Source organism: Gobius niger (genome assembly GCF_951799975.1).
Source record: "Gobius niger genome assembly, chromosome: 13".
Classification (NCBI taxonomy): Eukaryota; Metazoa; Chordata; class Actinopteri; order Gobiiformes; family Gobiidae; genus Gobius; species Gobius niger.
In genome coordinates, this window is record NC_136864.1 from 3275175 (window position 1) to 3293143 (window position 17969).

The window sequence follows — 17969 nt, forward strand, 5'->3', positions numbered from 1 at the left end:
AGTATTCATTGGGTTCAGTAGATTGAAACATAGATCTGAGTGTCATATGCGTAGTTGTGATAATACACATATTTGCTATTATTAAGTTTAACCTCTTAACTCCCGCCTGAACCGAGAGGATCTTTTTCCTCACGTCATCAGATTTTTTTCCATCATTTTTTTTGTTTTTTTGCTCATTTTTGTAACTTTTTTGTCATTTTTTGTCACATTTTAGTAATGTTTTCGTCATTTTTTTGGTTAAATTTTTAACATTTTTGTCATTTTTTGTCACATTTTTGTCAATTTCTTGTGAAATTTTTGCCACTTATTCGTCACATTTTTGTCAATGTTTTCTCACATTTCCATCATTGTTTTCGTCTCAGTTTTGTTGCTATTTTCACAGCTTTTTTCCCAGAAGCTTTTGGACTGGGGTAAAGCCAAACTGGAGAAAATGTGCTCGGTTCAGGTGGGAGGCAAGGGGTTAATATAAGGGGTCCCAAGATAGACCCCTGGGGGACTCCACAGGTCATGGCAAAGTGCATTGTGTCCCCAGTTTAGAGCAGTACCAGAGATTCCCACGCAGTTTTTCTAACCTGTGAAGTAAGACCCCGCGGTCCGCTGTGTCAGAGGCAACGCTCGGGTCCAGCAGAACTAAAACTAGAACCACCGAACATAGGCCATAAAACGCACTAGATGGTTTCTTTATTTGGTACAATATGATGTAGTATGTCTTCTTAGATTGCTCTTGAGAGAAAAGGAGTGTGAACAAACCGAACACCTAAATGGCTTCTCTCCTGTGTGAGTCGCCATGTGTTCCTGCAGAGTATACTTAGCAGAAAAACACTTTAAACACACCGGACAGCTGAAGGGTTTCTCGCCTGTGTGACCCCGCATGTGCTTCGTCAGACTGCTCTTGGCCGAAAAACACTTTGAACAAAACGGACACTGGAACGGCTTCTCTCCCGTGTGAGACCTCATGTGTTTCTTTACATAAGATTTGATGGCAAAACACATAGAGCAAACTGGACACCTGAATGGCTTCACTCCTGTGTGAGACCTTATGTGTCTCTTTAGGTCACTATTAAATGCAAACTCCTTAAAACAAAATGAACAGCTCAATGGCTTCTCTCCCGCGTGAGACCTCATGTGTATCTTCATATCAATCTTTTTTGCAAAGTCCTTAGTGCAAACGGGGCACCTGTATTGTTTCTCTCCGGCGTGGGTTTTCATGTGTGTTTTCAGGTCACCATTTTGTGAAAAACCCATATCACAGAGTGAACACCTGAACGGCATCTCTCCCGCGTGAAACCTCATATGTTTCGTTAGATCACTCCTGTACGCAAACTCCTGAGGGCAATCTGGACACTTGAATGGCTTCTCTCCTGTGTGAGTCCGTACGTGCCTCTTTAATTTGTAACGAGTCAAAAAACTCTTCCCACAGTCAGAGCATTTGTGCGGTTTGTCTGGACCTTCATCTCCACTCACATTGCTCCCATGAGCCGCCTCCTGCAGCTGCTCAGCGTGTGTTTGTGGAGCTGAAGGAGTCCAGTCTGCAGAGTCGTCAGTGTCAGAGGAATCCTCTTCTTCTGCTCCATCTCCGTCCTCCTCTTTCACTATTTCATGAAGCAGAGACTCGTCGTTCTCGCTCCTCACAGAGACAATGACTGGGAACACTTTGGTCGACTCCTGTTTGATTTGAATCTCCTTTGGTTCCTCTTTGACCTGGACTGGACTGGGAGCCGCCTCATGTGGACTCTGAACACCTGCAGTGACAGACAGACCAGAAACACGTGATCACCAGATGACAAATCTATAAAATGATGTATAATTAGCATTTAGAGGTTTGAGGTTGTTCCCTCATCTAAAATGGCCACATGTTGTTTGAGTAATCTTTGACTCCTCCACTGCGCTGATAGATGCTCCTCCTAAGGCCTTATGTAACTCGGAAGCACTTTTTATACCTAACAATCTCTGGCAAAGCTCATCCCCCATCACAGAGCACCAACAGGCAATATAACATCCTCAGAAGCTTCACTACTAAACAACAGCACGTTAAGGAGGTTTGCTGTGAGGAAGATGGATTGCGGTTACGTCCACTGGTCATCAACGCGATCATGCAGCCTTTTGTCTCTTGGTTTCAGAAGTTCCAGATTGAATTGCTTGTGCTCTGTTGGCATTTCATAACATCAGCGCTGCCCATTCACTAAACTACTTTTAAAATCTTCCTTTCAGACCTGGGTGTTTTGAATGTTTGACTTGTTTCTTTATAAAGTAGATGTGTTCTGCTCAGAGACCGTAAACTAGCAGTAGACTGAGGAGATGTGGCTTCGTCCATGATGTTCAGCGTGAGCGAACAGAAGCTCAGCGCTTTTGGTTCCACATCCAAATTTAGAATCGGGCAAAATTAAAATAGAAAAGCAGCTGCATGTCTGATTGCTGCTTTCTGACAGATATTGCGATTGCAGTTTGAGGGCTGGTTTTCTTCATCGTCAAAAGACCAATTGCTGGGTTGCAGGTGACATCACAGCGTTCTAAAGGCCTATACTATTATATAGAGGAAAAATTATTTTGTTTTTGAGGAAATTTTTGGTCTTGTACAGAGAGATCATGGACCCAGTGACTGATATTAAAGATCATTTTTTAAATTCATATATTTTCTTTTTAGCTACGACTTGTGAAAGTGTAATGTTATTAATAGGAAAAACTGGCTCTTGCCCCCTGCTGGGTCCGATGACATCATCACATTCTAGAACCTACAACCCAGCAATTATACAAAATAATCTGAATTAAGAAAAAGCTTGTGCTTGTTCCATTGGCAAGAATAGGTTTTATCTGCTTTAAGGCCAGACCAAATCCACTCAATCTTTAGATTTAATCTCTTAATTCAAGTAGTCATTTCTTAGTATTCTTAGAGTAGTCTTTTAGGATTATAGCCTAAAAGGGTGCTCTGCTAAGACATTTTAAGGAATTGACAGTATTTTTAACATTTCTAGAGTACTTTAACAGGCATTTGAGCTCTGATTTGGGTCATAATATTTCTATAAAATCATCTCAAGGGCCAGAGTTTGATGATGGAGGGCCGATTTTGGCCCCCGGGCCAAACGTTGCCTACCCCTGATGTACAGTATATTTAGGCCCATCCCTAATATCACACCAATATTACGTACCCTTTTGAGAAAATAATTTAACTTTAGTCATTTGTGCCAGTTTTGCTTCATGTGGATAGGTCCAGGAATTACAGATTAAACATTAACCAAAAACATTTACCTTTCTACGGTTGCCATAGTTACCACTATAGAATGTGTAGCTGCCACCACTTCAGTTTTAAACTATAGGCTACACAGAATGTTGAGATGTCTCATGTGGTTGTTGTATATTTAATTGTATACAATTAAATATACAATATATATTTAATTGTATACAATTAAATGTACATTTTTCAATCAATCAAAAGTATATTTAAAGAGCGCTTTTCATACAAGGTTGTAGTGCAAAGTGCTTTACAGATTAAAAACAATTCCCACACAGCCACACAGCCAACCACCGACTCCGGGCAGAGGGCTCCCTCTGAGGAAACACTGGAGATTCTAAAAATAATAAAAACAATATTTGCATATAATAGCATTAAAATAAGATAGAAGAAATAATATAAAACAAACTAATAATCAATATAATAAGATAATCATAATCCTGATTATGAAAATAACTGAATAAATAAATTACTTTCATCCTATTTATTTATTTATTCAGTTAATAGATATCAGCTAAACAGGTGGGTCTTGAGCCTGCTCTTAAAACACGTCGTTCCAGAGGCGAGGGCCGTAATATTGGAAAGACGCCTCGCCGTGAGTCTTCTTGTTGACTTTAGGAATAACTAGAAGACCCTTGCCCGAGGAGCGAAGGGCCATATAGAGTAAAAGCAGTTGTCTAGGGCTGGGCTTTTCTTACCTCCAGATTCTGGGTCCTCTTTGATCACTCTGCAAAAGAATAAATAATAATAAATAATTTAGTGGTTACAACATGTAAAGCAAAGAAGAAGGAATCACAAAAATCGGATCGAGACAGTGAAATAAAACAGTTTGTCAGCGGTTCAGACAGCGCTGGTCCGAGTTTGTGAGGAGTCTGTGTGTGATTCATGCTGCCACCTCACCTCACTTCACTGGGAAACTGTGAGATCATTTTGATGGCCGAGTTCCCGAGATGAGATAACCTTTGATCTTTCAACACAACAAAGACCAGCCATAATAATTTTTATGTGTTTTAGCCGATTGTCATGAAGCTGACATTATGCTTTTAGCTATAGAGTTCGGGAATGTGGTGTCATATCGCTAAGCATCATGGGATTAGCAGCAATTAGAAACTAATGGAGATTTTAAAAGTTAAAAATACTGGAGTCATTGTTCACAACACTTGGACGCCAGACGCCGCAGCTAACAGAGTAGGTCCACGGCTTTTTTCTCCTGTTTTAAACTGTTTTTCATACATTGTTAGTCTATGGAAAGTGCATGCTAACAGCTGCAAAGGTGGCGGATCTCCATGGTAACTGGATTTTCCTGAACTCGATGAAGTTTCTTAGTCCGAAACCATCAAATTATAGCCTCTAAGCACTAACTATTAATCTAATCACCGGCTAGTTAACATCAGAGGTCCCTATGCTAAAGTAGCTATAGTTAGCATTGAGGCTTCTTCTCCTTACTCCTTCCTAACTGACAGCCCATTTCGGAAGCTTCTTATCATGGCGGACGCTGACGCACATCCGGTTTGGCGTAAGACCTCTGACTAATCTGCTCGTTTCGGGAGGGGCCTCCATTTTAAGCCAAACTTACTTCTTATGTGCAAAGCAGACACAAAGTAGCAGTAGGTCAGCGGTTTGTAGCCGACTTTCTCACGTGAATTTACTTGTTCATGTGAATTGTCTTTTGTGTTTCACTGCTACAACACAAAAGCACTTGAACACAACGCACGCACGTAATAGCCACTGGAAATGATCATCTTTACCATACTAGCACATGAAGGCAGCAAAAGTCCCTGATAATGGCACAGTGGCCTCGGACAGTCCGCTCTGAACTCACCTGTTTTCCTCCTCCGCGGGCTCCCACAGCTCCTGCTCCTCCTCCAGCTTCACTTCTGACATGTTTCACTGCGCTCTGTCCGCTTTAAGGAGAAGCTTTGGGGGAAAGAGTGTCTCACTTCTGTTCAGAGCTAACGCTAACACAGCAGCACAACACAGCGCTCACTTCCGGGGTCTGAGGAGGCGCTCACTTCCGGTCTGACTCACTACTGCCCTCTGGCGCTCAGGACCACATTCTGTTTAATCTCTTCACTAATGGCTTGAAAATTAACCTCTTACCACCCGCCAAAACCAAATGCATTCTCTCCACTTTGCCATTGTCGTCACTTTAAATTTCCCTTATGTGTTTTTGTCACTTTTTTATTACTTTTCTGCTGGATTTTTGTCATTTTTCTGCTGGATTGTTGTCTTTTTTTGCTGTTTTTTTTGGCTGGAATTTTGTCATTTTTCTTTTGGATTTTTGTCATTTTTTGCTGGATTTTTGTCTTTTTTTGTGCTGGATTTTTGTCATTTTTTGTTGCTCTTTTGTCACTTTTTGTTAAGTTTTTGTCATTTTTGTCGCTTTTTTGTCACTTTTTAGCGCTTTTTTGTTGTGTTTACATCCTCATTTTCTTCTCGTTTTTTTGCCTCTTTTTTGAAGAAGCTTTTAGATTTGCAGAATTTGGAGAACCGGAGAAAACATGTTCAGGTGGGAGTTAAGAGGTTATATATAATAATATTCTCTTTTCTACAACATGTTACAATCCTCTATCTATCTCTAATAAAAATCTATTTCATATGTATTTATTTGACATGGACATAACAATCAAATCTTGTATTACAGCAAAACATTGGATAAGTGAAGATGAGATAGGACTTGATTGATCACGAGTCACTTGTACCATTAGCTTTCAAGAAACACTCAGTGGATACAAATAGACCGGAAATGTGCAGTCAAGTAACAGTAAATAGAGTTATATTATATCCAATGAATAGAAAGCCTTAAAGGGCAGAAGTATAAAGAATAAAAATTAACCCTTTCATGCACAAATGATCATAGGCTACTTCAGGATGATACATCAATAAAGTGTGAGATTATCTTGTATGGAAATTGGCAAAGCACCCAGGGCACAAAGCCACGAGACACCGCATGCAGATGTACTTTGTTCTTCGCGTGCAGGCAGAGTCATGGCATCTGTTGGCATTCTTTGCTTCAATGCGCTGGGGCCAGTGGTCTCCAGGACCAAACTTGATCCCAGGTGGGGGGTTGGACATTGCTCTGCGCTTCAAAGGAGGCGGGGTGGCACTGGGTCTTCCTTGTCTCGGCGTCTGGATGGAAGTTGCATTTATAAGCGCACGAGCAACAGATGCCTTGAAACACAGAAGATCCTTCTTTTCCAGTCCACACATTCTGTAGATGTGCCAGGCATTCACAACGGTCACGTCCAAGACGTGCCTGCCTCTCCTTATGAAAGGAGAAGCAGGCACGTGGTTATACCGACTCCTCGAGCAGAGGTGGGTAGAGGAGCGTTACTTAGTTTGACTCGAACACACATAAAGATTAGTGACCCAAATAAAGTAAACTCACTCAAGTACAAGTTACAAAGTACTTGGAGAAATTTTTACTTGAGTACTGTGAGTGTTGGGGAAAAAAAGTCTGAATTCTTTTCAATGACGTGTGAAACAAAACATTAAATCATGCGAAAATTGTGATATTTCCAAAGAAAATTTAAGAAAATGGCAGAAAATATCAGCCTGGCTAACAGCAGCAAATATTTAGTCTGGGGACCACCAATTCATTTTCTCATAGGAGAGGTGTGGTTTATGATCGTCCATTGTTTATTGGGCGCTACGAATGTCTATCATGCGTTTGCTCATGGCCACAGCCAATCGTATCATCGTATCCGATGACGTATGACGTACCTGCTGGAAACTTTCGAGCTAAACTATTTAGAACACGTCTAAAACTTGATTGAAAAATAGTCTGCTGCTGTCATGTTGAATCTGTAAATATATATATATTATTTTTTTATCCGTAAATAAACAACAAGCTTCCGTGTATCGAATAGCACGTCATCATCTTGTCGTCTCTGCTCCTTCTGTGATTGGTCCCAAATCCATGGGAAAATTTGCGCCATTGTCCCCTGGCTGCTGTGCAGTTCGAATTGATTCGAGCGAACACAGCAGTCAGAAAATATAGAAAAACTAAATAATTCGAAGGACCAAGGAGCACGAGATGAAAATGAAGCATTTGCCGCTTAAATATTTACTCAGAGTGGAAAAAGTACTATTTTTACTCAAGCAGAAGTAAAAAGTATCGTATGATAAAACTACTAAGGTCAATTTCTTCAAAAAGTTATTCAAGTACTTGTGCTTTCAGAGTGTCCTTTTATTGTAGACAGTTTAAGGCACCAGTGCAATATTCATTCCACACCTGAGGCGGGACGGATTCTCTCGACACTAACACAGATTTATAAAAAAAGTTTCTTGTCTTTGAGTTCAGCGCAGTTTTTATTTTTGCTCAGTGAATTTAACTTCTGAGTTCAGCCTAATTTCTTCTTCATGGGTTCATTCCTATCAGGATTTTAGTTTAGAGCCATTCTTAGCTCATGTAGGCCCACTCTCGTCTGGAGACGCTGTGGACTTCTCTCCCGTGTGAGATTTCATGTGGGTTGTCAGGAGATCATTTTGTGCAAAGCTCATCGTACAAACCGAACACCCGAAAGACTTCTCCCCAGTGTGAGTCTTCATGTGATCCGTCAGATTGCTCTTGAACCGAAAACACTTTGAACAGACGGAACATTTGAACGGCTTCTCCCCCGTGTGCGTCCTCATGTGTCTGCCTAAGTCGCACTTGACCGAAAAAGACTTTGAGCAAACCTTGCACGTGAACGGCTTCTCTCCCGTGTGGGTTTTCATGTGTCTTTTCAGGTGACTGTTCTGTGAAAAACACGTCGTGCAAACAGAGCACGTGAAGCGCTTCTCGTCTGTGTGAGTCACGATGTGTTTCACGAGGGCGGAGTTGAAATAAAAACACATTGAACAAAACGGGCAGCTGAAGGTCTTCTCCCCCGTGTGATACTTCATGTGTTGATTTAGATTGCTCTTGATGGAAAAACACTTTGCACAAACCGAACACTTAAAGGGCTTTTCTCCTGTGTGAGATCTCATGTGTCTGTTTAGATCACTCCTACGTGCAAACTCCTTGGCACAATCTGAACATATGAAGAGTTTTTCTTCAGCGTGAGTACGTACTGGACCTCCTCTCACATTGCTCCCATCACCCGGTTCCTGCAGCTCTACTTCAGCTGAAGGAGTCCAGTCTGCAGAGTCGTCCGTGTCGGAGGAATTCTCTGCTTCTGGTCCGTCTCTGTCCTCACTGTTCTCCTCTTTCACTGTTTCATCGAGCGGAAACTCTTCATTCTCAGTCTTTCCGATGATAACGACTTGGATCGACTCCTCTTCGATTTGAATCTCATTCGGTTCCTCTTTAATCTGGACCGGAGTGGGATCAGCCTCACGTGGACTCTGAACCCCTGCAGTGAGACAGACAGACACCATAACCACGTGATCACCAAATGATTTTTAAAGCAGCAGTTTGATTTAAAGGGGCAAGATGCAAGTTAGCCATTTTATACTCACTACTGCCACCTCAGGTCATATGTGTATTTGCACCTTCTATATTAAAGAGGGGGTATTATGCTTCTTTCAATCACATAGCACCAGTCTATATCACACTACAATGATGAGCAAACCTTCTGTTGGTCTGTAAATGCAGTAAATTAGAATAACTGCCTTGTATAAAATTGCTCTTTCAAAATGGTCGTAGTGAATGTCTTGAAATAGGCCTCTGTCTCTTTAAGAACCTCTGACCCTTTCCGACACGCCCCCTCCACAAGCTGTCTGTGGCATCAGTGGGGAGGGGGTTCTGCTGAGGAGCAGTGGTTGGTTACTTGATGGTGACGAAAGCTCGGAGGCGTCTCCAGGAGGTGGGGGCGTTCCTAGGAGGACTCAGGCAATACGTGAATGTGCCAAGGCAACACTTCAGGCATGTTTTTTAAAGAGGGAATGACATAATGATGTAAAGCTTGAAAAAGTCGATTTTGCATAATACCCCCCCTTTAAGCATGACGGTAATTCGGACCCTAAGTAACACAGTTTTTAGTGACAGTGCAGGATTTTAGAGGCAGTTGTGGTGAACAGGTCTGAGCTCATTCTACACATTAGGACATGTTGGAACATGCAAGGGGAGGAAAATACTTAATTGTAACATTTTAAAACTCCGTATAGTCCCTTTAAAACCCCGCAACAGACCCTGAGAAAGAAAAACACTAAAGCTTGCACGTGGCTGTGATTACTGGATATAACTGCAGAATTGCAATATTAACTCACAACAACTGCCATGTTGTTATTGGAATCACAGAAGAGGAAGCAGCTCGGATTTGAAACAACAACTTTCTGAGCACATGAGATGTGGTGCACCACGGAGACTCCAAAACACAATATGAAGAGTTCCACCTGGTGCTGCAGGTCATGATTATTGAAGGGACGTATGAGCAGCCAATAGTTGAATAATACAATTCCTCTAAAAATCCACAGCTGAACTGCCACATGTTAAACTTGAGAGGTTTGAATGATCTTGGAAGTGAAAGTAAGAACATGCAAACTCCATACAGAAAGGCCCTGTTACAGCAGGAGGACATTGAGGTGGTGGACAGTTTCAAGTACCAGGATGTAGGGCTGGGTAACGCTCCATTTTTTCAATACATGAAGATTAAAGTTATGCCTCCCTTCACCAGGGCTTCTCTTACCTCCACAGTCTGGGTCCTCTTTGATCCTTCTGTAAAAGAACAAAAGGCTTTAATGACAAAGCCTATAATATCTAAACAACACTACTACATTATAGTTTGAGGCGGGTAGTACGGAGTTACTTTTAAGTAAGTAAGTAGGTGCTTTATTGTCATTGTACAAGCGTACAACGAAAGTGTTCAGGTGTCAGTCCTGAGCCGCGCTGACACTGTGGGTCAGCCTGACCCGCATGACCCCAGAGGTCGGGGAAACTGAAGCATCCGGAAGAAACCTGGCAGACTGCCCCGTCTCCTCTGAGCCTCTGAGACGGTGCAGCGCCTGCACATTCAGTCAAGTACATGTACTTCTTTATATTTTTTTAATTTCAGAGTATTTTGTCATAAAGGTACTCTTTTTGTTTCTACTTGAGTAATATTGTAATCAAGTATCTGTACTCTAACTTCAACTTCAACTATCAAAAGATAGTTATAGAATACTTTGAAATAGTATTTAATTACTGCCTTGCCTTAAAATGTATTTTGTAACGTATTCCATTACTTTGTTTGATCAGAGTACTGTATTCTGAATACTTTCACATTGATTATACATATGGGGTATAATTACAAAACTGAAGACTAAGATTGTTGGAACACCTGTTATAAACTCACTTGCCATGAATGAGGAACTCTTTAACTCTGTTGGCCAATAGAGCAGCAGATCCAGCATCATGTGACACGTGCAGTGTTTGTATCAACTGTGGCCTAAGGCGTTTAAATCTTTATTTTAGTTTATTAGGAAAAACAGCTCAACATTAAAAGTAATTTTTCAATAATGTTGTGCAATACGGGGCTGATCCCTTGGTATTTGGAAAGTAACTGTATTCTAAGTACTCTCAGGTGAAAGTGTAACTTTACCAGAATACAGTTACTCAAAATGAGTATTCTAAATACAAGTACCGAGTTACTTCCCAACACTGCTCACACCTGTATAGTACACAATGGAATAATGTGTATTAGTACATTGGATGATGTAATAAGACACAAGACGGTTTGGGTCTTATGTTTTATTACATCATGTACCTCCAAAGTACTAATACACATTATTCCATCGTGTATATCCCATCGGCACAAGTTATTACACATATCATTATACTAAATGTTGCAGGTATCCTACAATGTACAACGGTAGCGTCAAATAAAGTATTACCTTAGTTTTTAATCTATTTATATGGCACTAATTCAGTAATATCGGGACATTATTTGCTGGTCCTGGTTTGTGTGAAGTCCCTGATAAAGACACAATGGCCTCGTCTTGTATCTGAGAGAGTCCTGTCTTGGCTCTAAACTCACCTGTTTTCCTCCTCCGCGGGCTCCCACAGCTCCTGCTCCTCCTCCAGCTTCACTTCTGACATGTTTCACTGCGCTCTGTCCGCTTTAAGGAGAAGCTTTGGGGAAAAGAGTGTCTCACTTCTGCTCAGAGCTAACGCTAACACAGCAGCACAACACAGCGCTCACTTCCGGGGTCAGGGGAGGCGCTCACTTCCGGTCTGACTCACTGCTGCCCTCTGGCGCTGGAGGGTTGACACACAATTGGCTCAAATTACTTAAAAAAACAAAACAAAAAGAAGTAAATTTGCTCTAACTTCTACGGATGTTATGCTTCTTTATTTGACATGGACAAAACAATTATATATAAGAGTGTATTTCTAACTCGAGTCATGTGAGATTTTATGTGACATTTAAATTATCTGCATTTAAAGGAAACATAAAAAGGTTGAATATCATTACAAACTGCTCTAGTCCTCAGTGAGTGAGTGAGTGGACACCTAAGTGGTGCATTTTTAGTTAAGCGTGCTCTTTTCAAACAAAACATTATAATATAGGCTGTATTGTTATTGTGACACACAGGGAAAATAACAGTTCAGCGAGGGCAGCCATCTTCAATGAAAAAAACAAATCACATATCTTGTTTATTTTCATATAAAGTAGGCCCAAGATTGCCTGAGGTGATATGTCAAAAACAAAAATATTGTCAATAAACTACTAGCTGATATTTAGCCTTTGCTGTTTAAAAATTGTTGTCACGTGTTGATACTTTATCCGAAAACGATTAAAGTTTGTACGCAGCATTAGCTTGATTCAGTCTATATACAGTGGCTCTCGAAAGTGCTTGTGCACCTGGAACCTTTGCACATTTTGTCATGTTTACAACCATAAACATAATGATTTTAATTTGAAGAAGTGAGGGTTCCACAAAGTATTAACCCCTTAACTCCCACCTGAACCGAGCACATTTTCCCCAGTCCAAAAGCTTCTGGAAAAAAGGTGTGAAAATAGCAACAAAACTGAGACGAAAACAAGGATGAAAATGTGAAAAAAGTGAGGAAAAAATGGACGAAAAAGTGACAAAAAATGTACAAAAAAATGACAAAAATGGACAAACATTTGACAAAAAAATTTGAATAATTTGACGAAAAAGTGACAAAAAAGTCACGAAAATTTGACAAAGACGAGAAAAAATCTGATGATGTGAGGAAAAGGATCAATTTAGTTTTGTAGGTCTTAGCTTTCAAATAAGTTGTTACACTGGCCTACAGGATTTGGGTAAAGCTGAACTGGAGAAAATGCTCTTGGTTCAGGCCGGAGTTAAGAGGTTAATTCATGCTGTATGAATACTTCTGCATGCCCCACTTTTCACTTTTCTATTTTTGTGAAATTTAAGACGAGGGTCTGGCAAAACCAGGCTATATCTAATCTAACCATTCAGAGCCACTAAAGTGATTTAAAATGCCTATATTTATTCTTAGGGCAAAAGAGCCGCCTTTAGTGTTTTCTGTGAAAGAACACCCACTGAGATTGTGCTGATGCATCATTTTATTCCAAAGCTGCTTTACAAACGTCATAAAAACGCACACAAACAGTTTCTTCATTTGTGGAAGCACGATGCAGTGTGTTCCATTAGATTAATCTTCAGAGAAAAACGTTGTGGACAAACTGAACAACTGAATGGCTTCTCTCCTGTGTGAGTCTCCATGTGTTTTAGACTGTGCTTGGTAGGAAAACACTTTGAACAAACTGATCACCTGAAAGCTTCTCTCCCTCGTGAGTCCTCCTGTGCTTCGTTAACTCGTCCTTCACAGAAAAACACTTGGAACAAACTGATCACCTGAATTGGCTTTCTCTGAACAAAGTGAACGCTTAGAACAGCTTCTCTCCTGTGTGAGACATGACGTGTTTCTGTAGATCACGCTTCTGCGCAAAGTCCTTACAACTCTCTGAACACCTGAAGGGCTTCTCTCCTGTGTGAGTTTTCATGTGTCTCTTTAGAGCTCTGCTTTGTATCTGAGAGAGTCCTGTCTTGGCTCTAAACTCACCTGTTTTCCTCCTCCGCGGGCTCCCACAGCTCCTGCTCCTCCTTCAGCTTCACTTCCTCTATGTGTCACTGCGCTCTGTCCGCTTTAAGGCGAAGCTTTGGGGGAAAGAGTGTCTCACGAACGCCGACACAGCAGCACAACACAGCGCTCACTTCTGGTCTGGACTCACTACTGCCCTCTAGTGCTCAGGTTTATGAACATTTTTTTTTTTTTTTAAAGTTTAAAGACCAAATACCTGACATTTTATTCTCTTTTTTGGGGGGAACCGTTTTTGCTACATAAATGTATGTCGTAAAAGTAGTAATTGTGGCAAAAATAAGCCTGAGGATTCGCTGATGTTGAGTCAAAAAATGGGACTAAAAAAGGGTTTACCTTTGTCATCACATTTCATAACCATTTCGTCAAATTAGGTATAGTGTCTTTTAAATATGGTGCAGGAAAAAAAAGAAAATGAAAGAAAATAGACTCAGAGCTCATTGCGCATGTCTACGTTGTATCACTGCTGCACACTGTCCTCTTAGTGAGGAGGGTATGACGCAGAACCGCCACTAGATGTCACTAAAACACAGCCTGAGATCCTTCTAAGACCGATGACCCACAGCAGAAGTCCTTTAAGCTTTAATAAGTTAATTTTGAAGTCTGAAATTGCAGATGACCCTGGATACAACCTGAAAGTACCACAGTTTGAGAACCATTGATCAAGATGACGTTTATTTTCCAAATCCATCCAATTTAATAATAACGTGAATTAAGTGTTTTCACAAAAGCTATAAACAGCCGCCAGCTATGAGCAATACATACTTTGTAGAGGAGGCAATTTGAACAGTGAAATGAACAGTGAATCTGTCAGGACTTTAAAGTGGACATATCAGGCACAATAGTGACTTGTCAATCTGCTTTGGGCCACATTAGCTGTGACATTTTCAGTTTTATAACCTGAAATAATATCGTTGTGTGGAATAGTTTGCGTCTTTTGTTAGAGCGCCCTCCTCTGGCAGCGGGGAGGATTCAAACAAGCAAAAAAACAACATAGGAGCGTACATTTTTGGAAAACAAATCTGTGGCACGTCGACAAGGAGGAGACTGAGGTCCTTCTGAGTGAGCAGGCCTCAGCTCAGGACTTTTTACGACCCTGTGGTTGCCTCTGCTCTCCACTAAGCTGCCGTGTGCTGGGCCCCGGGCCGCACAGAGCGGGACAAGAACAGATTTAACAAGCTGGTCAGGAGGGCCAGCCTGGACTCTGGACTCAGGAGGTGAGGGACAGGAGGGTGTTAGCCAAGCTCACCTCCACCCACTGTGATGGGAGGTGTTGTCCCATCACAGTGGGTGGGACAACACCTCCCACCCACTGTACGGGACTGTAGAGGAGCTGAGCAGCTCTTTCAGTGGAAGACTGAGACACCCTCAGTGCAAGAAGGATCAGGTACTTCATCCCCACTGCTGTCAGACTGAACAACGAGACTGTAAAGTTACAAGTGCAATAACCCTTTTGCAGAATGCGTGCATTAATCCCTGTATCTACATCATTTAACTGCATCACTTTATCAACCACTGCACTATGATGTAAACCTGCACTGACTATAAAATTGTTTTGTTATAGTCTGTTTACTTATTATTTCCTGTTTCTGCTTTTTGTCCCCACAAAGTCCTTGGTCATTGTATATGAGATGCCACTGTTTACTATGTAATTGTTTTTTGTTGCATTTTCCTCACATTTCCTGTCTATTTGCACACCCTGAGTGTTTCAAGTTAATTTCGCCATTTTGAGTTCTTGTTTTATTTTATTTTATCTTATCTTAACAAAAGTGTGATTAAAGCCAAGATACAACTTCAGATCTGTTTTTTTTTTTTGACTGGGAAATATGTTTGAACATGGTGTAGGTCGCCTTCACGACACAATAGAATGACATGGCATCATTTTAGTTGGAGCGGGGGCTGACACAGGGAGAGACACAGGGCAGAAAATGTCCAAATGCTTTCCCTGATTATTCGGTGGAAGTTCACAAACCTGCCACATTCACCTTATGGCGGAATGTTTGTGCATCTGACCAACATCAAGTCCATCATTTTGTTGAGACAGGGACCTGACCTCAGAGAGAAGATGTCGATCCATGTGACAGTTTTTGTAGATGGCTATAACTCGAACATCAAGAGCACATGTAGCACCACCTGCTGATGTTTCAGAACACGTAGGGTTTATTTTGAAGGTCCAGGTCCAGTATATATATATATCAGCCATTTCGGTGCAGCGGGTGCTTCTAAGAAGCCGTGGTAACCTCACACTTGGACCCGAGCTCAAGTCTGGATTTAGACCAGAACTGAACTCATAGCATGATGCTCTGGACTTCTTCCAATCCTGAACCCGCTGGACTCTGACACTGAATTAAAGTGGCTGATGTGTCAAGAAGGTCCTGGGTTCAGTTTTTATTAACAAAATTGCTTTGCAATCTCACTCACTTAAAATGTGGCGAGCTAGTTAATAAGTTACAAGTCAATGTAAGTTTAGGAGTGAATTTCTCCATTGCACTTCAATCTTGTCCTTTTATCTCAAACATAAAGTTGCTCCAGAAACAGAAACTTACTGCAAATGGGTTAAATTCGACCAAAACGAAACAGAACTTCAGGACATGAGGAATAGCATCTGCGCAGTAACTGGAAGTACATTCACAGCTTAGCACATGAAGGGCACTGAACTTTGTTAAAGATGTTAAATATAAACTGGGACTTTCAGATGCAACATCACTCAGTTGTGTTTGTAATAGCTCAAATGCTGTAGCTTCATTTAACAAAAGCGCAGCCATGAAGTCTCGATATTATAATATCCGGCAGAGTGACTTAGTGTCCCAGTCCTATTAGTGATTCAGCTTTAACATCGATTCTACCAAAGCAGATTCAGCAAATCAAAATCATGTTACTCTCAAACTCTTGGCACAAAACGACAGTTATTAACACTATCGTATGCATGTGTGCACAATAGGGGGCAGCAGAAGGTGGGAAGGAAGGGGAGAGTTCAGCTCCTGTCACTGATCGAGACCCATCTCCATGAGGCTGGGACATGGGTGTTGTCTTCTCCCTGCTTCGCCGAAACAATAATAACCATTGCGATTGACTGCGGAAATGCGGGAAGCGAATGCATAAACTCTTCAAATTGCATAATCAAATTTGCATAAACTGGTACAATGCATAAAATGTCATGTTGCATAAACTGTATAAACTGCAAAAAGTGGTAAAATGCATGAATGGGATAATTTGCATAAATTATGTAAATTACATAAACACTTTAAAATTCATAAATCCTAAATGGCATAAACTCTTAAGTTGCATAGACTGGTTAAATCCCATAAAGTGGTTACTTTGCATAAATTATTAATGTTGCATAAACTTTTTAAATTCCATAAACTGGTCAAACTGTTGAAATGGCCTCAGTGCTTGATTGGCAGAAGCTGCACAAATGGCTGAAAGGCCTGGAGTCTCCCCATTGGCTGGATTCCCCCCATACACACTAATGCAAAAATTTCAAACTACCGTATAAAAAAACTGGAAAACTGCAGAAGGCCAATTTTTTCTCAAAACCCACAAGTTGCATAAGCTGAACATGCACAAAGTGCAGAAATTGCATAAAATGCAGAAAAAAGTGCAGAAAAGCATGGATTTGCGGCAGCCCCATTATAAGTCAATGGGAAAAATCTCCGACATTTCGGCCGATTGCGGAAAAACTGTAAGTTGCAGAAGTCCCAAAAGTAATAGCACCCTTCTCCTCAACATGCGGAACGTTTTGATGCATAACTTGCATAAATTGCACAAAGCATGAAGGTGCTGAAAGCTCTAGAAAATCGGGAAAAAGATGGAAGAGGAATAATAATAAAGAACATGAAAACCAATAATTATCAATAACAAATGATTCCATGTGTAGGTACAGGTAACAAGGAAGTGATTACACATAAGTACAGGTAATTACACATTAAAGGTATACTTAGCGTGTACAGCCCGCTCTCATGTGTTGCTCCACTTTAAGTTTGGTGAATTTGCGCATTAGTTTTGCAGGCACATCTATATGCACCTGCAAATACGCACACACCTTTGTTACACTTTGTACCATTGTTACACACTTTGTGCACCTTTATTCCACTTTGTACATCTTTATTACACTTTGTACATCTTTATTACACTTTGTACTTCTTTATTACACTTTTTACACCTTTATTACACTTTGTACACCTTTATTACACTTTGTACACCTTTATTACACTTTGTACACCTTTATTACACTTTGTACATCTTTATTACACTTTTTACCCCTTGTTACACTTTGTACACCTTTGTTACTCTTTACACCTTTATTACACTTTGTACACCTTTATTACACTTTGCACATCTTTATTACACTTTTTACACCTTGTTCCATTTTGTTACACTTTTTACCCCTTGTTACATTTTGTACACCTTTATTACACTTTGTACATCTTTATTACACTTTGTACACCTTTGTTACTCTTTACACCTTTATTACACTTTGTACACTTTTGTTACTCTTTACATGTTTATTACACTTTGTACACCTTTATTACTCTTTACACCTTTATTACACTTTGTACACCTTTATTACACTTTGTACATCTTTATTACACTTTGTACACCTTTATTACACTTTGTACATCTTTATTACACTTTGTACACCTTTATTACACTGTGTACACCTTTATTACACTTTGTACACCTTTGTTACTCTTTACACCTTTATTACACTTTCTACACCTTTATTACACTTAATACACCGTT

At 40.6% G+C, this 17969-nt stretch overlaps 1 protein-coding gene across 3 annotated transcripts; it reads right to left on the reverse strand.

Moving 5' to 3' along the window:
• Positions 1-677: 677 nt before the first annotated feature.
• On the reverse strand, positions 678-13300 carry LOC306973043 (uncharacterized protein). Of its 3 annotated transcripts, XM_079569850.1 has the most exons (4): positions 11167-11339; positions 9841-9869; positions 8290-8565; positions 678-1454 (listed from the first exon to the last, which is right to left on the reverse strand). In XM_079569850.1, exons 1-4 carry the CDS (start codon positions 11226-11228, stop codon positions 682-684), a joined length of 1140 nt encoding a protein of 379 aa, XP_079425976.1. In that variant the 5' UTR covers positions 11229-11339; the 3' UTR covers positions 678-681. The 3 variants fall into 3 exon arrangements, 2 of the variants coding, with proteins under 2 accessions (XP_079425976.1, XP_079425977.1); XR_013793541.1 differs by lacking the exons at positions 678-1454; positions 11167-11339 and adding an exon at positions 13191-13300 and having other exon boundaries at positions 7593-8565; XM_079569851.1 differs by lacking the exon at positions 678-1454 and having other exon boundaries at positions 7593-8565; positions 11167-11338.
• Between the last annotated feature and the right edge of the window lie 4669 nt (positions 13301-17969).